The sequence below is a fragment of the Arvicola amphibius genome, chromosome 4 (assembly GCF_903992535.2).
Source record: "Arvicola amphibius chromosome 4, mArvAmp1.2, whole genome shotgun sequence".
Lineage (NCBI taxonomy): Eukaryota > Metazoa > Chordata > Mammalia > Rodentia > Cricetidae > Arvicola > Arvicola amphibius.
The window spans coordinates 44,299,969-44,319,401 of record NC_052050.1 but is presented as its reverse complement, the minus strand read 5'-3'; the positions used below and the strand labels follow the sequence as shown (position 1 = coordinate 44,319,401).

Here is a 19,433-nt window from a genome sequence, read left to right as displayed (position 1 = left end):
AGGGAAAATCAGGATACTGTTCCCAGAAAAGGGAATGAAGGACAGAGAGATGAGAACTGCTTATTCGGGGAAAACCTGTGTATCATAATTAATTGGTGTCTTTTCAGAGCAGCCAATGTGCTTTATGGAAGTATTGGAACTTCTGGGAGAGGGAAATTATATGATATGTAGGAAACTATCTGATCTGATATGATCTCTCCCTCCTTAGACTATCTTGTACACCATAACCAAATTAACTTTTCCAAGCACAGGGACTAATCCTAAGGAAGGAATGGTGTTCTCTCTTGAGACTCAAAGTTTGTGATCACTCCTGCTCTCCTAAGATCTCATCTTTCCACTTAGGCTGCTCCCCTTGTGTAAATCAGGGCTTTTTAGGGCTTGCCAAGAATCTACAAGATCTCATTTACTAGGTCAGTCAGGGATCTAGACATTCACTTTGTTACGTTCCCTTTTAGGACCTAGGAATATAGTAAAATAATAAATATTAAGCATGTCTCTCAATATACAATAGTTTTTCATCTAAGTAAACCTACCACTAGACCAAGTTTGTCCTCAAACGGTAAACTCTTCACGATGAAGTACCACGAAATAAATGGACTTCCTGGCATGGGAAAACTTGCCAGAGAACACCTTCCCTAGTGGTCATCCCTTCTGTCCCCACGGATAAACTCACAGCACGCAAAGGCCATGGTCAGGTTTCAGGGTCTTAGGTAAGAAAGTGTAGTTTTATTTGAATGGAGAAATGGGGCTTTAATAGGCTTCTGTCTCCCTGTCGGAGTATATGAAACATCTTCTCACTCTCAGCCGACAGACTGACTTACAGACCAACTTAGTAATTTGCAAAATACAAAATTATAAAATAAAATGATATCTTCTAAACAACAAGGTTTAAACATGAATGAAATTCCTGCCTTTTTTCAATCCTGGCCGTCAGTCCCAAGGCCTTGTGCATGTCAGGCAAGAGCTCTACTACTAAGCCTTGTCCTTAACCTGGAAATTACGTTGACAAGTAAAAGGTGGCTCCAACGCAGGAGCACATCACTTTCCCTAAGTCAAGTATGCTGTGGATCAAAAACGCTATTTAGACAACATGCATTATCTATGCTTTAACACAAATTTCAGAACATATGCCATTTTTTCTACTTCTAAAATTTATGTATTTTAACTTGAAAGACAGTATTCACAAAATATTTTCTGCAACAAGAGAAACATGACACACTGGGAATGGGTCAGTCATGTGCCTGCAGTTCTAGCACTCGGGAGGCTGAGACAGGAGAATCACCTGAGCACTGGAGTTCAATAGCAGGACTTTGTTTCCACCCCCTGAAAAATTCAGTAGATCCGTTGTGAGGAAAATTGGCTTCCTTAAAACCATTAAAATAAGTCTTTAATAATGTGCTTTTGAGATTTTTCTTTTGGTTTTGTGTTAACTATTCATTTTACATGAATGGGTGTTTTGCCTTCTTGTAAGTCAGTGCACCAAGTGAGTGTCTAGTACCCACAGAAAAGGCCAGAAGAAAGCATCAGATCCCCTGGAACTGAAGTTAGGGATGGCTGACCATGTGAGTTCTGGGAATCAAACCTGGATCCTTGTAAGAGCAGCGAGCACTCTGAAACACTGAGCTGTCTCTCCAGCTTCAAGTTTTTAAATTTTATTTTGTTCTGCTTTTAAGGAACTCCAGACCCTGGCAGCCATTAGTCATCTTCTTTCTCAATGTAAGTCTTTGCATTAATCCGCGCCATCTGCCTGGCCAAGTACCTGTCTCTAGCTGACAGCACAGTCTCCTCGCTACTCCGCTTTGCAAACTTGCTCAGGGCCTCAGGGGGCCTCTCCTGCTCACTGCCCTTCTCCTGCCTCTCCTCTGCCAGTCTATGCTTTGCTGCTGGTGAGGTTTCAGAATGAGAGGGCTTCTCTTGATCCCCTTTGTCCTTTTCCATGTTTCTTATTTTGCTGGATTTTTCCTGGTCAAGAAATTCGTCCTTTGGTCTAGACCTTGGGCTGCTTTCCCTTCTGTCTCGATTTCGTTCCTGTTTCTCCATCTCTCTGTGCCTACCGTTGCTCTCATATCTCTCCTTTCTTCCTTTCTCACGGTGCCGGTCCTGGTTGTGACGGTGTCTGTCTCTATCTAGTTCTCTAGAGGAGTGTGTTTCCCTTTTCCACTCTCTGTCCTCTCTCTCCCGCTGTTCTCGTCTCCTCAGCTTATCTTCGTGCTCGTGCCTCCTGCAGTAGTCATCTTTGTGATCGGCTTCTCTGTGCCTGTGAGAACTCTTTTCTTTGCGGTGGCCGTGGTCCGTGTGCCGGCTCTCCTGCTCTCTGGCCTGCCTGTCCTGGTGATGACCTCTTGACTTGGGGCTTCTGGAGTGGTACTTGGTACCATGCCCTCTCTCTTCACTAGACGATCGTGAGTGGGCCTGATTCTTGTGATGCTTGGGGTGTTTCCTGGAGGCTTCTGTGTCTTCTTCCCGTCTGTAGTTTACTTTATTTCCTCCCTTTTCATCGTCATCGCTGCTCTTAGTGTCAAAATCGCTGTCAGCGTCTGGGTTTGCCTCCTCCTCTTCACCAGTTTGGAGAGCACAGTTCTGCTGCGGTCTGTCCTCTGAATTTGTTTCATCAGAGTAACCCCTGGGCTTCTCTTCTTTTATTCCAGTCCTAAAATAAAATTTAAAAAAATAATATAAATACAAAATGCTACTTTCTTAGTTGTAGAAAGCAAAGGAACACTCATGTAAATTTTCGCAAAACTCAAAACTAAATCATATGTACTGTCTGATGCACAAGACTGATGTCTATTTGTCTTTTTAAATTAGAACTTTCAAACAGCTGGGGGTATTTTAGGACTGATAGACATAAAACAAAAGAACACAGTCCTCCTCTCTTGGTCCCCAGAACCTTTAGGAAAGGGTCTGTGTAGGTCTCATTTTTCTTTCTAGTTCTAGACAAAGAATAATTGGGAAAAGTAAGGTTTGCCATGAATCTAAGTTCTATTTTCACAACATAAAGTTCAAGCTGTGACTATTAGATTTTTTCATTTTGTTCTGAGAAGTACTAGAAACATCACACAGAAAACAGTACCAAATCTAATTCTAAACATTACTAATTAAACTTTCCTAAGACTAGAAAGACATCATTGACCTGATACAGTGTCTCAGTGCCCATCACAACAGGAAAGAAACTGCTCAGTCTTCCTGGCTGCTGCCATCAGCAATCCTGAAATTATCACACGACCTGCACGATCAACTCAGTGATCACACCCACATGTGACTGTTCCTCGTGCTGGAGGACTGGATGTAATGAAGCATGTCAGTCATGTGTTCAAAAACATCCATGTGTCCTCTCAGATTCTCCCTTTTACATTCAACTAGTCTGTACACATGATATAATTACTTTCTAATTCTATAATAGCTTAAAATTTTATCTAAAGTCTCCTAATCCTTTACTTTTCCAGATCAGAGACACGTAACAGAACTGTCTACAGAAATGGTAATATCTACAAATACATATTTGTCTGATAGGGCAGTCATCAGCCAAAAATAGCAGCATAGTACTTGAAATGTAACAAAGATTAAAATTTTATATTTAAGTTACTCGAATACCCAACACATCACTCCTGCTGATATCAGACAGGGTCGTTTTACCCTCTGAGTTGTGAATATGACCTCTATGGAGGCAGGGTTCTGCTCAATAAACCATTTTTGTATCATATGCTATCTAATGATCACATACAATTACATGCTGTACAACCCAGCCCTATGCCAATCTCTTCTTCTTGCAGTAATTGTTCTTAGGCACCAGGGTCTTAAATATTTTTCCTTTAAGAAAGAGTACACTTTGGTTTTGTTTCTCCTTTAAGGCCATACATAAGACCCAAAAAGCACTTAAACAGAAACTTTGTACACTAAAATGTTTTAATGTAAACTAATAATTGTTTTGTGAGTTGTAGAATAAAAACCAGGCTGAACAAAATCTTTAGGTTTTGAAGTTAAGAAACTGTAAACGTCACTCACTCACTCAATTAGGTTGTGTTGGTTGACCTGGCCACTCAAGAGTTTACAACAACTCCTAAACCACATAACCAAAGACTGTCAAGGAGAGAACGTTCCACTTGCCACCTCTTACCTGGCTTCACGGAAGCTGGACTTAGGAACTGCCTCTTCACCAACTGCTTGATTTAGCAGGTGCCTATAAAATCCACTGAGATCTTTCTGCTTGGTCACATCCAGTCGTGCTGGGAAGGAAAGCAAAGATAAACCGAGAATATGGATTCAGAAAGCACAGTGTACTTTTTTTTTCTTTTTTCTTTTTTTGGTTTTTCGAGACAGGGTTTCTCTGCAGCTTTTTTAGAGCCTGTCCTGGAACTAGCTCTTGTAGACCAGGCTGGCCTCGAACTCACAGAGATCCTCCTGCCTCTGCCTCCCGAGTGCTGGGATTAAAGGCGTGCACCACCACTGCCCGGCTCAGCACAGTGCACTTTATACACGCAGAGCATACATCATACAAAGATGTGCAAAGACCTCTAGTCCAGGAGTCAGGAATACGCTCTTAGTGCTTAACTGATTTTTCTGTCTACCCACACACCTGTGGTAGTTGGTTCTCTCTTGCCACTGTGTAAGTTCGAGGGATCAAACTCAGGCTTGGTGGTAATCTCCTTTACCTGCTGAGCCTCCAGATACAACTTTATACATTAGTTTTCGTTCACTTGAAGTTGGAGAGCATTTGCCACTAAATAACTGGTAAGTACTCAATTCAATGGCTAAGATATTCCTTAGCTGCTGATTATTAATGGTATTCTTTTTCTAACTGTTCAGTTAATGTTCCTTGAGTGGTGTTAAACATTTTCTCATCTCAGAATGTTATTAAAGTTTAAAGTTTATTTATGTTCTGGCAAATGTAATGTTGTTATGCCTTGTAAATGTTTTTACATTGCGAATATCTAAGACAATGGTTTGTAACGTTCATAGTTTAAAGTAATAAAATAAGGACTAAATGAAAAGCCCAACAGGAGTAACAATGACTTAAAGGCTCAGCCCTGCCTCTCCCACCAACACGGACACAGCCCTGCAGTCACAGTAGCAACCTGTCCCCTCCCTCCCTCACCTTCCAGGGCAGCAGCCTTCTTCTCTCTTTCCTCCTCCTCAGCTCTCTCTTCAAGTTTTTTTTTATAAGCAGATGTCACGAATGCCTCTTTATCATCAAATTCTCCCTTTTCCATCTCTCGCTCTCTCTGTATTTTCTTTTCCATTCTTTTTTCCTGTTCCTTTTTTTCTGATCTCCACTGCTTTTAGCAAATTGTGAATGTATTTGGGCTAAGGGAAAAATAAAATTATTTCGGAAAGAGGAAAAAAATCACACCCGTTAATATAGAAATGTTTAGTCTAAGTAATCTGTCTTTTCAAAACTCAGAATAAATTTGCTAGCCAAACTGCTACTGAAATGGTTTCCACTAAAAATCTGGGTGTAGCAGAAGGAGAGGTAGCACACACTTGTAATCCTCGCCTGTGGGAGTCAAAGGCAGGGGAGTCACACCAAGTTCAAGGCCAGCTCAGTGATGGCTGGAGAGACCTGCCCAGCCTCGGCTTCCTCACTTCTGATTTTCTTTTTAGTTTGTTTTACTGAGATAAGGTATGACACAGTCCGAGCTGATCTTGAACTTGCTACGTATCCGAGGATGGCTTTCGTCTTCTGACCTTCCTGCCTCAGTCTCCCAATGGCTTATCACCATGCCTGGCTCTAAAGTACTGGGATCTAAAGGGCGTGCCACTATGCCTGGCCACGTGATACTCTTAATTCAACAAATGAATAAATCAGAAAACAAGCCAGGAGCAGTATAAATCTAGTATACAGAATGAGTATAGAAAAATTTTCAAAAAATTATAAGGTTTCAAGGTAAAAAAAATTTCAAAAATACTGGATAATTCACTTGACACCTGCTAGGATATAGATTCTAAACATTAAATCTATAATTTAGAATCAAAAATTCATTTTAATACCTAAATTTTTCCGGAAGTCATTTTAAAATAATACCAAACAAACAAACAGGTCAAGATCAACAAAAGTTGTATTTCAGCTACTAACCTTTCGATCTTTTCCCAAAAGCAATTTGGGATTACTTTCTTCCTTTTTTTTCTGCATTTCATCATAAATGCTGTCATACTCATACACAGTGGAATCTTCTGCAAGAGCTTTCTGAATCTCCAGTTTGGTCTTTAAAAGAAGCAAATGTTTAAAAACTATGTACCAGTCAAAAGATACCACTAAAAATCATACTTTTTCACAAAGGCTCATAAGTTAGAAATATATCTTAAAAACTGTACCAATCACATTTCACGACAGGAAATACAAATACAAACTCTACAGCAGACCACCTGGGTGAATCCTAGCTCCACGTACTTTGAGCAATTTGTGGGCTTTAATTTCACCTCACCTAAATAAATGACTATTATATCTACCTTCTAGTAAGTGTTTACAATAAACTATGACATTCTGAATTATACATAATTATCCACATCAACAATTTAAAAGTCAAAGGCATGAATGAGCAACATGCAGCCCTGGCTTAATTTTTATGTTACGTTTAATAAATTAGGTTTCCTAATAAATTGTTTAGTTTTCAAAAGTATGATCATAGGAAACACATTAAAGTTCCTAAAAAAATCCCAAACAGCATTAAATGGGAGCCATATTACTATTAATTTTTACATTATCAATCATATAATGTCCTCTACTTTTATCATGTTCCTATCTTTGTTCTTTTCTCTTATAGCATATCAAAATCTTATCTAGAGGCTGGAAAGATGGTTCAGGGGTTAAGAGCACTGGCTGCTCTTGCAGAGGACCTGGGTTCGATTCTTAGCATATGCCACATGTTGGCTCATAAGCATACATTAACTCCAGATCAGGAGATCTGATGCTCTCTTCTGACTTGAGAACATCAGGTATGCAAGTGGTGCACATACATGCGCATATACATACAAGTAGGCAAAAAACGTATACATATAAAATATATCTTAAAAAAAAAAACTTACCTATGAGTTTCAGCGCTACCACGACCCCTACATCTTAAATGAGCCATCTCTGGGAAATTTAACTACCAATACTGTACTTCTTTTGAGTCTGATAAACATGTAAACTACAGTGTTCAACGTTTTCTTTTGAGATTTATTTTATGTGTGTTTTGCCTGCATGTATATCTGTGCACTATATGGTTCCTAGGAGGCCAGAAGACCGAGTCTAATACCCTGGAACAAGAATTAACACGTGGTTGTGAGCCTCCATGTGGGTGCCAGACCTGAACCTTGGTCTTCTCCAAGAACAGCCAATACTTCGATCTGCCCCGTTTATGTTCAATGTTATCACCTTTTTACTGCTCCACAAATTGTAATCTTTTGTTCCAACTAATTAATTTCTGAAATGCAGAGATATACATTATTATTTTTCTTGAACTGCTGTACTGACTTGTTTACTACAGATACTAAGAGTGGTCCTTTTTAAGGAAAAGTGATATGATTATTCAAAACAATCTACCTGGTTATCTTCAGGTTTCTTTGCAGTGCTAAGAGTTGAACCCAAGGCCATGTACACGGTAAACAAATCCACTACCACTGAGCTACAGCCTCAGTCTGTCCTAGGTTTCTACACCAAACCTTCACAGAATAATGCACATATAAATGAATAAATTTGATCTGGAATATTGTTAAAAATACTAAGAATCCCACATCCCGGATTTCTCAATATTCAGAAAATGAATTACAGTAAACTGCTGCTCCCTCCACAAACTAGCTGGGAGAATCCAAAGAGAGAAAAATGCATCTAAGAAATAATATACAGCCATCTCCAAAACCAACAACAAAGCATCTGGAAGTGGTGGCACATGTAATCACAGCACTTGGGAGGTGGAGGCAGGAGGATTAGGAGTTTAAGAACAGGGTTGGCTCATAGTGAGCTCCAAGCCAGCCAGGGCTCCAGAATGAGATCCTGTCTCAAAGAAAAAACCAAAATAGAGGACTGCTCTGAGGTAAATATATAGCTCCAAATATCAGACAAGGCAATCGACAACAGATTCATATACTCATCTAAAAATCTTAGGGGAAGGAAGGGCTGGATGATAGCTCAGTGTGGTTAAGGGTATACACTGTTCTAGCAGAGGACCCCAGCTTAGTTCCCAGCTCCTACATTTGGCAGCTCACAACCACCTGTAACTCCAGCTCCAGAGGATCCAATGGCCCTGGCTTCCTTTGGTATTTACTCTACCCAAGGATACGCATATATTCACATACAGACACCCATAGTCACACATAATTAAAAATAATAAAAACTAGAGCCAGCCAATTAATTTGTCTCTTACAATGTTTCTGTAGAAATTTAGAAAAAGCTGGCAATAGTAAAAATGCCATATTATAAGTCCCAGACAATGCCAGTCATTAAGGTCCCTAAAATGGCTACAATATTATAACATTGGGAAATATTTTTGTAGGGCTTTTAATTAAAATTTCACTGTAACTAATTCTAAGAACTTAAAAAGCTGATAAATTACTGCTAAAAATAACACCAACAAAAAGTCTCTGAACAGGAGCTGGTGAGAGGGCTCAGTAACTACGATGAGAGGAGCGAGCAGTCCTGAAGCTAGCTGCGAACCTTCACACACAGGCTCACAGCCACCTACAATTTAAAATCTAAATGTAGTATTTCTTTTTTTTTAAATATTTATTTATTTATTATGTATACAGCATTCCTTCCATGTATGCCTGCAGGCCAGAAGAGGGCACCAGACCTCATTACAGATGGTTGTGAGCCACCATATGGTTGCTGGGAATTGAACTCAGGACCTTTGGAAGAACAGGCAATGCTCTTAACCTCTGAGCCATCTCTCCAGCCCTAAATGTAGTATTTCTAAACTAAAAAACTAACTAAAACAAAATAAACCTGAAAAAAGTAGTACGAAGCAATGCATAATGATATAAGCCTATTATCCCCGCACCTGGGAGGTGGAGGCAGAAGCATTACAAATTCTAGGCCAGTCTAGGTGATAAGCAAAACCATATTTCTAAATAAATACACTGAAACAAAAACAAATAAACAAACACAACGGTAGGGCAGGACAAATGGCTCAGCAGCTGAAAGCACTTGATAAGCAAAACTGACCCTCGTGTTCAATCCCTGGAACCGTGTACAGGAGCGGGAGGTGGTGGCACACATCTATAATCCCAGCACTGCTGCAACAGAGTGGGAGGCAGACACAGGAAAACAGGCCAGAAGCAGTAATGACTAGAAAGACCACCCAACAAGGCGGAGGGAGGGCAAGCTCCTGACTCCTGACTTCACACATGCATGGTATTTTCTCTCTCTCTCTCTCTCTTTCTCTCTCTCTCTCTCTCTCTCTCTCTCTCTCTCTCTCTGTCACACACACACACACACACACACACTCACTCCCACACAAGCCTTAAAGTAGAAATAAACTTACAAAGTGTACATATTACTAGCTCATTCTGTAAATGCTAGCAATCTTGGCATTAGACTTTTTCCAATCTGGGTAATTACACTAAAATGCTATTCACTCATGACAAACCAGCGAAACGGGTAAAATACAAAAACACCACCATCAGTTTTGTATAATTCATGTCCAAATAAATAAGGACAAGGAATTAAAGGATCATCCATTTCCTAGTTCCTATTTTCTTGACAACTTGATAAATGCAACAAACTTCATGGTAAGTTGGTTTGGATTTAAAGCAGAAGAGGTAAAAGTGGGAACAAAGGGAGCAGGGGATCCCAATGGGAAGGCACAGCAGCGGCAGCTGAGCGGGTGCACCTGGGCCACACTCTCAACGTCACTCACTGCATTATACTTTGGACCATCAAATCTGAGATAAGCTATTATAGAAACAGAAATCAGTACATTTTAGATCTAGTGCCACAAAAGGAGCAACTGATACTTCCTCAGTCAGAAGCACGGGTGAGCTTTCAAACCTTTAAATGATACTGAATGCATGCATGGGAAGAAGTGCTTCCGTCACTAGGGTGCTCCGAACAGAATCACTCTTACATAGGACCTGGCTACTCCCCACTTCTTGGCAGATGAATTCAAAGTAATTGTGAAATCACTTTGGCTATGGCTAGACTTTTTTCTTCTGACAAGTGAGTTCCAAGCAAAATTTAATAAAGAAACAAATCCCAACAACCCATTACCAGACCGCTGCTGAGTCAGTAGGAAGCAAAGGTGGCTTAATCTACAGCCTGTGATAAAGAGCTGATTCTATCTTCCTTTAGAATTTATAAAGTCTGCAATCGTATAAACCGGGAAACACTTTACACATTTTAAGAGATAAAATGACTTCATTACACACATCTGTTCTGTTTAACTTCCAGTACTAGGTACCCAAACTCTTTGGCCCCTACCTGTTTCATGGCCTGCTTCTTAGCAGCTTCCCTCTGAAGGCTCTCGCTCACGGAGGTCTGCAAGGCAGAAAGTGTCACTGTTTATCTAATTCAAATTTCCTTTCCAGTATTCTGGTTGGCAAAGGGTTCCTTATTTAAGAGTTAAAAATAGAAAGGTAATATTAATTAAATTAACGTTAAGGTCTTTCCCCCTAAATGTTAAGAGACAAATTAACTTCCATTGTAATGCATCAGAACAGGTTCTAAGGCACTAAACAAAACAAAACACCAAACCAAACCAAACAAAACAAAACAACAAAAAAGCTGGTTGTGAATTTTGTACACTATACATCTGAAGTGGGTAATACAAAATAATGAGCTATAGACATATATGGAAGTTTGAGGCCAGCCTGGTCTACAGAGTTCAGGACAGCTAGAGCTGTTACACAGAGAAACCCTGCCACAAAACCAACCAACCAACCAACCAACCAACCAACCAACCAACCAACCAAACAAACAAACATCACCCCCCAAAGGACATGCAAATAAATGGTTAACAAGCATATGAAAAAGCACACTCAGCATCACAAATAGCAAGAAAGTGTGAACTGGAGCTACAAGACACTGCCTCCATCCTGTTGAAATAGCTACTATCAAAAAGACCAGTGCTACAAGGAAGTGGGGAACAGAGAGTCCTGCAAGGTAGCCACTTGGGGAAACAAGGTGGAGGTTTCAGAATGAATCAGAAACAGAACTACAATGTAACCCAGTAATCCTACTATTGGGTATTCAGTCACAGAGAATGAAACCAACATGTTACAACACTATCAAAGTGTGGTCAAATGTATTAGTCACTGAACCCAAATTTCCCCAGTAAGCAGCACTTCCAATAAAATTTTTGTTTGTCAAAAAAAAAAAAAAAAAAAAAAAAATTTTGTTTGTCTTATGATACAGAGTCTCACTACTGCTGCCCCGGCTGTCCTGGATCTTGCCACATAGACCAGGCTGGCCTTGAATCACACAGATCATCCTGCCTCTGCCTCCTAAGTGCTGGGATTTAAGGTGTGCAACAGTATATCCTATCAGATTATCAATTTAAAACATTTATAGGAATAATATATACTTCCAATGTATTTTATGTCTATCCTTCTAATTAGTGCAAATTAAATGGATTTTTATCTTCCTTTCACAAATCAGAGAAAGAAACATACATACAGAAAACAAAACCTTGACATATAGCTACTGCCAACACTTAATTATTAGCCTTAGATAATAAGGAAGAAGTTGAAAATAATGTTCACAAAGCAGCTCAAGGATGTGAGTTCCAGTTTTCACGCATATGTCAAATTCCCCCGTTTCAATATCCCTACCATTTAACAATTCCCACCTCATAATATACACCTGACTGGTTCAAAGGGCGAAAAAGACCGGATAAATATGCTTAAACTACAAAATATACTCACTAGTTGATTAATTAAAGTAAGATAAAATATAAACATTTGAATCATCCTAAAAGTGAAAAACAAAACCCATAAGATACTTAAAAATACATTTTCTGCCAAAAAAATCTCAGGAAAAGAAGTCTATGAAACCTAAAACCTTGTAAATATTTTAACTCACCAACACTTAGCACCTAAGTAAGTCTCGGTCTATTCTAGTTTCAAATAAAAAAAAAAAAAAAAAAAAAAACAGCACTTATTCTACAGGTAGCCCTCACACAATTCTAAGGGCTAAAGATAAAGACGTAGTCAAGCAGGGCATTGTAAACTGCACAAGTGGGTCTTTGCACGCCTCATTTATTCTATGAGAATAAAAATGCTCCAACCGACCCAGTGTTTGCTACATTGAATTTAGTGAGATCTGGCCTAAAGGGGAGACTTTTTGGGCACCACTTGGCTGAACTGCGTCCTGGCTGTGATGACTGGTGAGAAGCAGCCCTGCAAATGTTGCTGGCGTGCTTCACTAAGAGGCTCTGTAACTATCTGAAACACCTACAGACACTAGGTCACTAGATTAACTTTTTCTAGTCATAATCTTTAACTGAACCAAAGTTTTTCATTTTTATAGAAATTAACCTGTCATTCTGTATTTTAAGTATGGGGGGGGGGGGGAGAGGCATCTATTGCCTTTTTTTCTGAAACAAGAGTTTACCTACCCACTGCCCAAGATAGTTAGCTCTTAGTTAAAGAAAAACAGTTCAAGAACCAATACTTCTTTTCAAACAGCTCATAGCTATGATCTGTTGTGTTGGAAAATTATGAGATCAAAACTCCCTGTTAGTGTGTGTGTGTGTGTTTGTGTTTTGTTTCACTGTGTAGCTCTGGCTGTCCTGGAACTTGCTCTGTAGACAAGACTGGCTTTGAACTCAGAGATCTACCTACCTCTGCCTCCCTAGTGCTGGGTGGGATTAAAGGTGTGCACCACCAAGTCTGGTTTCCCCTGTTCTTTTAACTTTTAGACCATTTAATCGTGGTTCTGTAACTCAGCAGCAATCTGTTATGGGCTTAATTTACTCATATTTATACTGATTAAAAATGCAAAACCTGGGCTGGAGAGATGGTTCAACGGTTAAGAGCATTGGCTGCTCTTCCAGAGGTCCTGAGTTCAATTCTCAGAAAACCACATGGTGGCTCACACCATCTGTACTGAAATATGGTCCCCTCTGCTGGCCTGCAGGCGGATATGCAGGCAGAACATCGTATACATAATAAAATCTAAAAAAAAAAAAAGCAAAACCTGCTTAAGAGTTGAGGAGTGTGTGATATTTTTATTATGAGCTCAGACTAAAGATAAAACCAATTGTACTTATTTATAGAACACCAAAAGAGGAAAAAGTTTGGCTTAATATCTTACTGGGGCTTAAAATTGTCCATGTTTATGCTTTTAAGTGCACGAGGAGGTCATATTTTTATTTAATACTATAATATTTCAGAAGTAGAGTATTAAGATTTCAACTTAATTTTTAAAACGGTTTTATTATTTTAAAGCATCAACTGAGGATCTTGCTGTGTAGAAGACACCACCCTATGTACTACTGTCAGTAGAGACACAATAAAACTCTGCTCAGATATTTATATCATAAACAAATAAATATATGAGTCACTCCCAATACATTAAAATTTCAGAAATTATACAATTAAAATTTCAGAAACTGCCTTCCTTTACTGCCAGCCTAGCACTGGAAAGGTATTGGCAGGTAGATCTCTGTGTGTTCAGGGCTAGCCTGGTCTTCAGCATTAAGTCTCAGGCCAGACAGAACTATACAGGGAAACCCTGTCGCAAAAATATGTGGTTTTCCCCACAATATATCAGGAGTGCTTTGATAGGACTAAGGCCATTTCTCACTGAGATGCCAAGAATAGAAACAACAAAAGCCACCCAGCTTTCTCAGAGAGTTTTGTATGAGCTACTATCCTGTGCAGTTCTGCTTCTTTTGTTCACTCGAGTACATCAACTTGACTATGACCTATTTCTGGCTACACACTCTGGAATCACCTATTTTTGGTTACCTGCTTTCTGTTCTTAAAAATCAATCTTACACTGCAGTATGTCTTTATTCTAGACATAACTTATAAAGTTTAGACTCAGGTGCTGTACTATAATTTGCCTTTTATTTGTAGGTTACACTTTTGATTTTGCACCCTATCAACTTGACTTTACATGTTTTAGCTCTGGTTTCTGAATATTACCTGAAGCAGGTACTTTACTGACTGAGCCTTGTCTTCAGCCCTCTCTATTTTTCTTAGATTTGTTTTTTAGTTTATGTTTACGGGTGTTTGTCTGAATGGAATGTCTGTGTACCTAGAGTGTGCTTGGTGCCCCGATGTCCTTGGAACTGAAATTATAGACAGCTGTGAGCTGCTGTGTAGGTGTGGAAATCTGTGAAGAACAGCCAGCGATCTAAACCACCAAGCCTCTTTCCAGCCCAGACATACACAAATAAATCAGAAAGCAAGGGGCAGGATAATACCTAGCTTTTTGTAAGATCACAAAAAAAAGGAAAGAAAAGAAAAAAGAAAAACCAAAAAAAAAAAAAAAAAAAAAAAAAAAAAAAAAAAAAAAAAAAAAAAAAAAAACCAGGGCTAAGAACAGATAAATGCATTTCCTTATAGTCGACATCTATATGCCATTTCATCCCCGGACCAAGAGCATTTACTCTATTTTCTTACTTTCTGTACATCTGATGTTCTAGGAGGATTGTTCCTCTCAGAGCTAGTGAATTCTCAAAGTAAAGGATTGCCCATGAGCATATCTGTGGTATCAGCTACCAAACCTCAACCCAAACTCTGAACCACCTTCTTCAGCAGGCTCTTGCATTCCAGAAGCAATAACTGCTATGACCAGATAGGGCACACCAACTGCCCAGAGCCCCTATGTTCAAATTTGCTAGCTGTAGACTATTTCCACCACCCAGTCCTGCATTTTTCAAGTAAAGCACAATTAAAGACGCTGAACCATTATTGTGCAGTGGTGGTACATGTCTTTAATCCCAGCACTCAGGAGGCAGAGGCAGGGGGATCTCTGTGAGTTCAAGGTCAGCCTGGTCTACAGAGCTACAAATCCAGAACAGTAAAGGTTACACAGAGAAACCCTGTCTCAAATCAAACAAACAAAAGACTCTGGACCACACTTTCTCCTAGCTCTTTCAAAACTGGTGGTTCAGTCAGATGTAGAAGGGACTCACTGGTTTCAAGGTCAACCCGGACTACCTAAAGCAGTGGTTCTCAATAGCTGCATATCAGATATTTACATTATAATTTATAACAGCTGAAAAATTACAGTTTTGAAGTAGTAATGAAAATAATTTGTATGGTTGGGGGGTCACCACAAGAGGAACTATATTAAAGGGTTGCATTAGGAAAAGCTGAGAATCACTGACCTAAAGAGACTTTGTCTCAAAAATAAACTCAACCTTGGTGTTTTCACATGTGGCTCTACATGGAGTGGTGTGCCCTTACCCCTTAGTTTATAACTAATAATAATCTGTCAATAGTATCAACTTCATGTCACCAGTGACCTCTATAAATTAAAACTCACAGGTACATTTGGAGATTATAATCCCTTATGTGTGCATGCGCACATATGTATTGGAATGAATTCTATTCATATATTAAAAATAATCCATTTGGAGCAAGAGAGATAGCTCAGGATTATTAGGAGTGCATACTGGTGTTACAGAGGATTCAAGTTCAGTCCCTAGAACCCACACTGGGTAATTCAAAACTACCTGCAACTCCAGCTCCCGGGGGGTTTTACACCCTCTTCTGAACTAAAGCACCTGCATGCATGTGCACATACCCCCATGTATCCACATCCAGACACATAATGAAAAATAAAAATTAATTTAAAAAATTAAGTATTCCTCAAAGAGGATTTAGATAAGAAATGAAAGGTTTGATGTTTAGATATGTAATAAAAAAAATCACATGAACAGAAGAAAAATATCATGACTCTTATTTCAATAGGTTTCAGAAATGCATTTGATATCTATTTGATTTATACAAACGTGTGGGGATAGTGAGATACTTCAATAGGTTAAAGGTTAAGGCACTTGCCACCAAGCTTGGCAACCTGAGTTTGATCCCTGGGGCCCACAACGTAGGAGAAAACTGACTCCTAAAAGTTCTTTCTCTGACCTTCACATCCATGGCATTGCATGTACCCACACACATAACACAAAATAAATATGTCAGCAATCAATTACTAAAAAGGGCTGGAGAAATGGCTCAGCAATTAAGCACACTTGCTGCTTTTCCATAAGACCTGGGTTTAGTTTCTAGTGTTCACATGGTGGCTTGCAACCATCTTTGACTCCAGTTTTGGGTATCTGATACTCTTCTGGCCTCCTCAGGCACCAGGCACACACACACACACACACACACACACACACACACACACACAACACACACGTAGGCAAATATCCATATATACAAAATAAAAAATAAAATCTTTTTAAAAGTTTTGACATGGCTGGAGAGATGGCTCAGCAGTTAAGATCACTGGCTGTTACTCTAGAGGACCTGGATTTAATTCTCAGCATCTCAGTTGTGAGTAGTGGCTCACAACTGTCTAAGACTCCAGTCCAAGGGGATCCAATGCCATTTTCTGGCCTCTGCAGGCACTGTATGCACATGGTATACAGACATGCATGCAGGCAGAACACTCATACACATACAAAAGATTTAAAAAAAAGTCAATAAATTCTAGATAGAAGAAAACATCTCTAATTTGATAAAGTTTATGTACTAAGAGACCAAAAAAAAAAAAAAAACCCAACAAAAACATCGAACAATATGAGAAAACATTAGAAGCTCCTACACCTGGATACATACCCCTAAAGAAACTTTTGTAGACATTATACTGGGAAATGTACATGATCCCCCCCCCCCGCCCTAAAGCATCATTATAATAGCAGGAAGCTAAAGGTGATTTAAGTTTTTACTCTTAAATGTCAATATGTATGGTGTAGTTAGATACGGTCTTAACTGAAAAAAAATGAGATCTATAACTCAAACAATCAAATGTCACATGGTGTCTGGGATACAGCTCAGTGGGAGAAGACTTGCCAAACATGCATGAGGTCCTGGGTTTAATCCCCAATAAAACAAATGAAATAAAGTTTAAAGACTACCAGCTTGACATGGTGGCACATGCCTTTAACCCAGTACTAGGGTGGCAGAAGCAGGTGAATCTCTGAGTTCAGGGCTACATAGAGAGGCTCTGTCTTGAAAAAAAGAAACAAAAAACAAAACAAAAATTACCTAGACAAAAATAATATATTACCTCATCACAGCATGGTATGCTTAGAGAGTAAGCATAGTAAGATAGTAAGAGAGGATGAGGGATGTGGTAGACAGGGAACTAGCAGATACTTCAGGACAGAGTCACATGCAGGCTAATGATTTAGTGTGCCTTGAAATGACAGTTGCTAGTAACTACTCAGAAGTCTGGTGTGGGTCCAATGGCTCTGGCCTTTGTTGAAGCAATAACATAGTTCCAGAAACCAGACAGCTGTCTCTACATATTGCATGTGCTAATGTCATGAAGGATGCAGTTCTGAAATTACTACCTGACCTGCTTTGTATGGTAATTTCTCTGAGATAAAAAGTTAAAGCAAAAAGTATGAGTAGCATAAAGGGAATGTCTAAGGTCAGTTTTGGATTGCTCATAATGGAAACAGTACAGTTCCCTAACACACATAGTGTAAGATCCTGATTAAAGGAAAAAAAACTCAACATATTTTCTATATCTCATGTTATAACAACCAAATTTAGTGATAGAAAAACAAGTATTTTAGGGGCTGGCGGTAGTGGTGAATGTCTTTAATCCCAGTACTTGGGAGGCTGAGGCAGGCAATCTCTGTGAGTTTGAGGCCAGCTAGGGCTGTTACACAGAAAAACCCTGCCTCGAAACCCATTCCCTCCCAACTAGTATCTTATAAATTTAATGAAAACATACATAATATAGAATATCTCTTCCTCCTTTCTTTACCTTACCAATAAAATAAAAATTCTGTATGTTTTTTCAGTTAGAAACACAAACTTATTTTCAAAAGCATCAATATAAACCATGCTGGCAACAGCATACTCAGAAGAAGAGTCAAAGGTCTTATTATCCTTCCTCTGAGAGCACAATTTTAATGAAATAGACTTGACAATGTATTTCTCTTTTTAAAGACAAGAAATAGTTTGGGACCCCATAGATGATAGCAATGACCAAGTCAGGTGTGCAGTGTGCCCAGGACAGACTTTATTAGAGTTTTGTTATAAATACACAGTCTCTTGACACTAAAGATGTAGTTCTTGCAGATAAAGCCGGGAGGCAGGAAATGAATCTCCTCCCAAATGCTGCTTCTTATCTTTAAAGTAACCTCAAATTATTACTAAACTAATAAAGTAATTTTGTTTCAGAAAGTGATCTGATCTATTTTATTTTGAGCCTTTGATAAGTCCAAGAGTGAGATGTGGGATTATTACTTTTTGTCTGACTATAAACACTGAGACATGTCATAAAAATAAAGGAAAATCTTTTAAAATGATTTTTATGGTAAAGCTGAAATAAGCAATACCAAAGCCTGTCAGTATGGTATATGAAGATGTATACAATTTTGGACAAATAAAAAAAAAACCCTAATTTTACTATTTAACTCTGCAAATTTAGAGGTAAAAATTTTACTGGCTTCTAATTAAAAATTGTCATTTAAATAGGATAAGCAAGAAAGAGGCAATTAGCTTGTATATAAATCTAATAAAACAGTAATAATCCCCAAAACCAACTATGAATATCAGTGACTTATTTGTAAAAAATTTATAATGCTTCCTGGCTAATAGCTACAGTCCAAACTGAAAATTAAAATTACATTAAAAGGCCACAAAGAGGCCAGGCTACTAAATATTACCACCAAACACCAAGTGGGATAGAGACAGTCCAGGAAACACTCAACAACTAGTGATTCATGATGGTAGTGACTGTATACAGAGAAGGGACTGCAGTAACACACATACAACTTACTGCACATCTACCACGCGTTACACACCAAACTAGGCACTTAAGATAAACTTTTTATCTCGCAGTGTATCCCAGGCTCCCCGTGCCCTGGCCGCTGTAGTGCTGGATTGTAGCTGTATGGCACGGTGGAAACTGAGACCAAGAGAAATGAAACAATCACCTTCAATACCAAAACTAGGAAAGCAAAATTCAAGCTCTGCTACAAACTACAAATTAATACATGCCGCAGCCTCGTCTTCCCTGGTCCCTAGAAATGACACAGGAAATCCACAATCAAGATGGAAAGTAAGAGTTACCCTCCATGCCTGAAACTTGAGACAGAAGGCAAGTAAGGAATCAAACTACCCACAGAGACCGTGTGCGAAGAAAGGTGGGAGTGGCTCCAAGGGCTGGTACTCTGAATAGCAGAAGACAAATTAATCGGGGGTTCACATTAAAAGCAGCAGTAGATGTGGACTTTTATATATTGCCTTCTTTGAGAAAGGCAAGTAACAGATTTCATCTCTGCCCTTAGTTGGAAATAATGCAGGAGCACAGACTGACAAGATGCTTG

The 19,433-nt window shown here is 39.1% G+C and overlaps 1 protein-coding gene across 1 annotated transcript in view; it reads right to left on the bottom strand.

Annotated features, from left to right (window-relative positions):
• Nucleotides 1–706: 706 nt before the first annotated feature.
• Nsrp1 (nuclear speckle splicing regulatory protein 1) overlaps nucleotides 707–19,433 on the bottom strand; it is a 31,232-nt gene continuing 12,505 nt past the window's right edge. Inside the window, 6 exon segments of the mRNA XM_038326610.2 lie at nucleotides 707–2,650; nucleotides 4,118–4,226; nucleotides 5,096–5,261; nucleotides 5,263–5,304; nucleotides 6,074–6,202; nucleotides 10,394–10,450. Coding sequence (XP_038182538.1) covers nucleotides 1,696–2,650; nucleotides 4,118–4,226; nucleotides 5,096–5,261; nucleotides 5,263–5,304; nucleotides 6,074–6,202; nucleotides 10,394–10,450 — 1,458 coding nt within the window. The 3' untranslated portion in view covers nucleotides 707–1,695.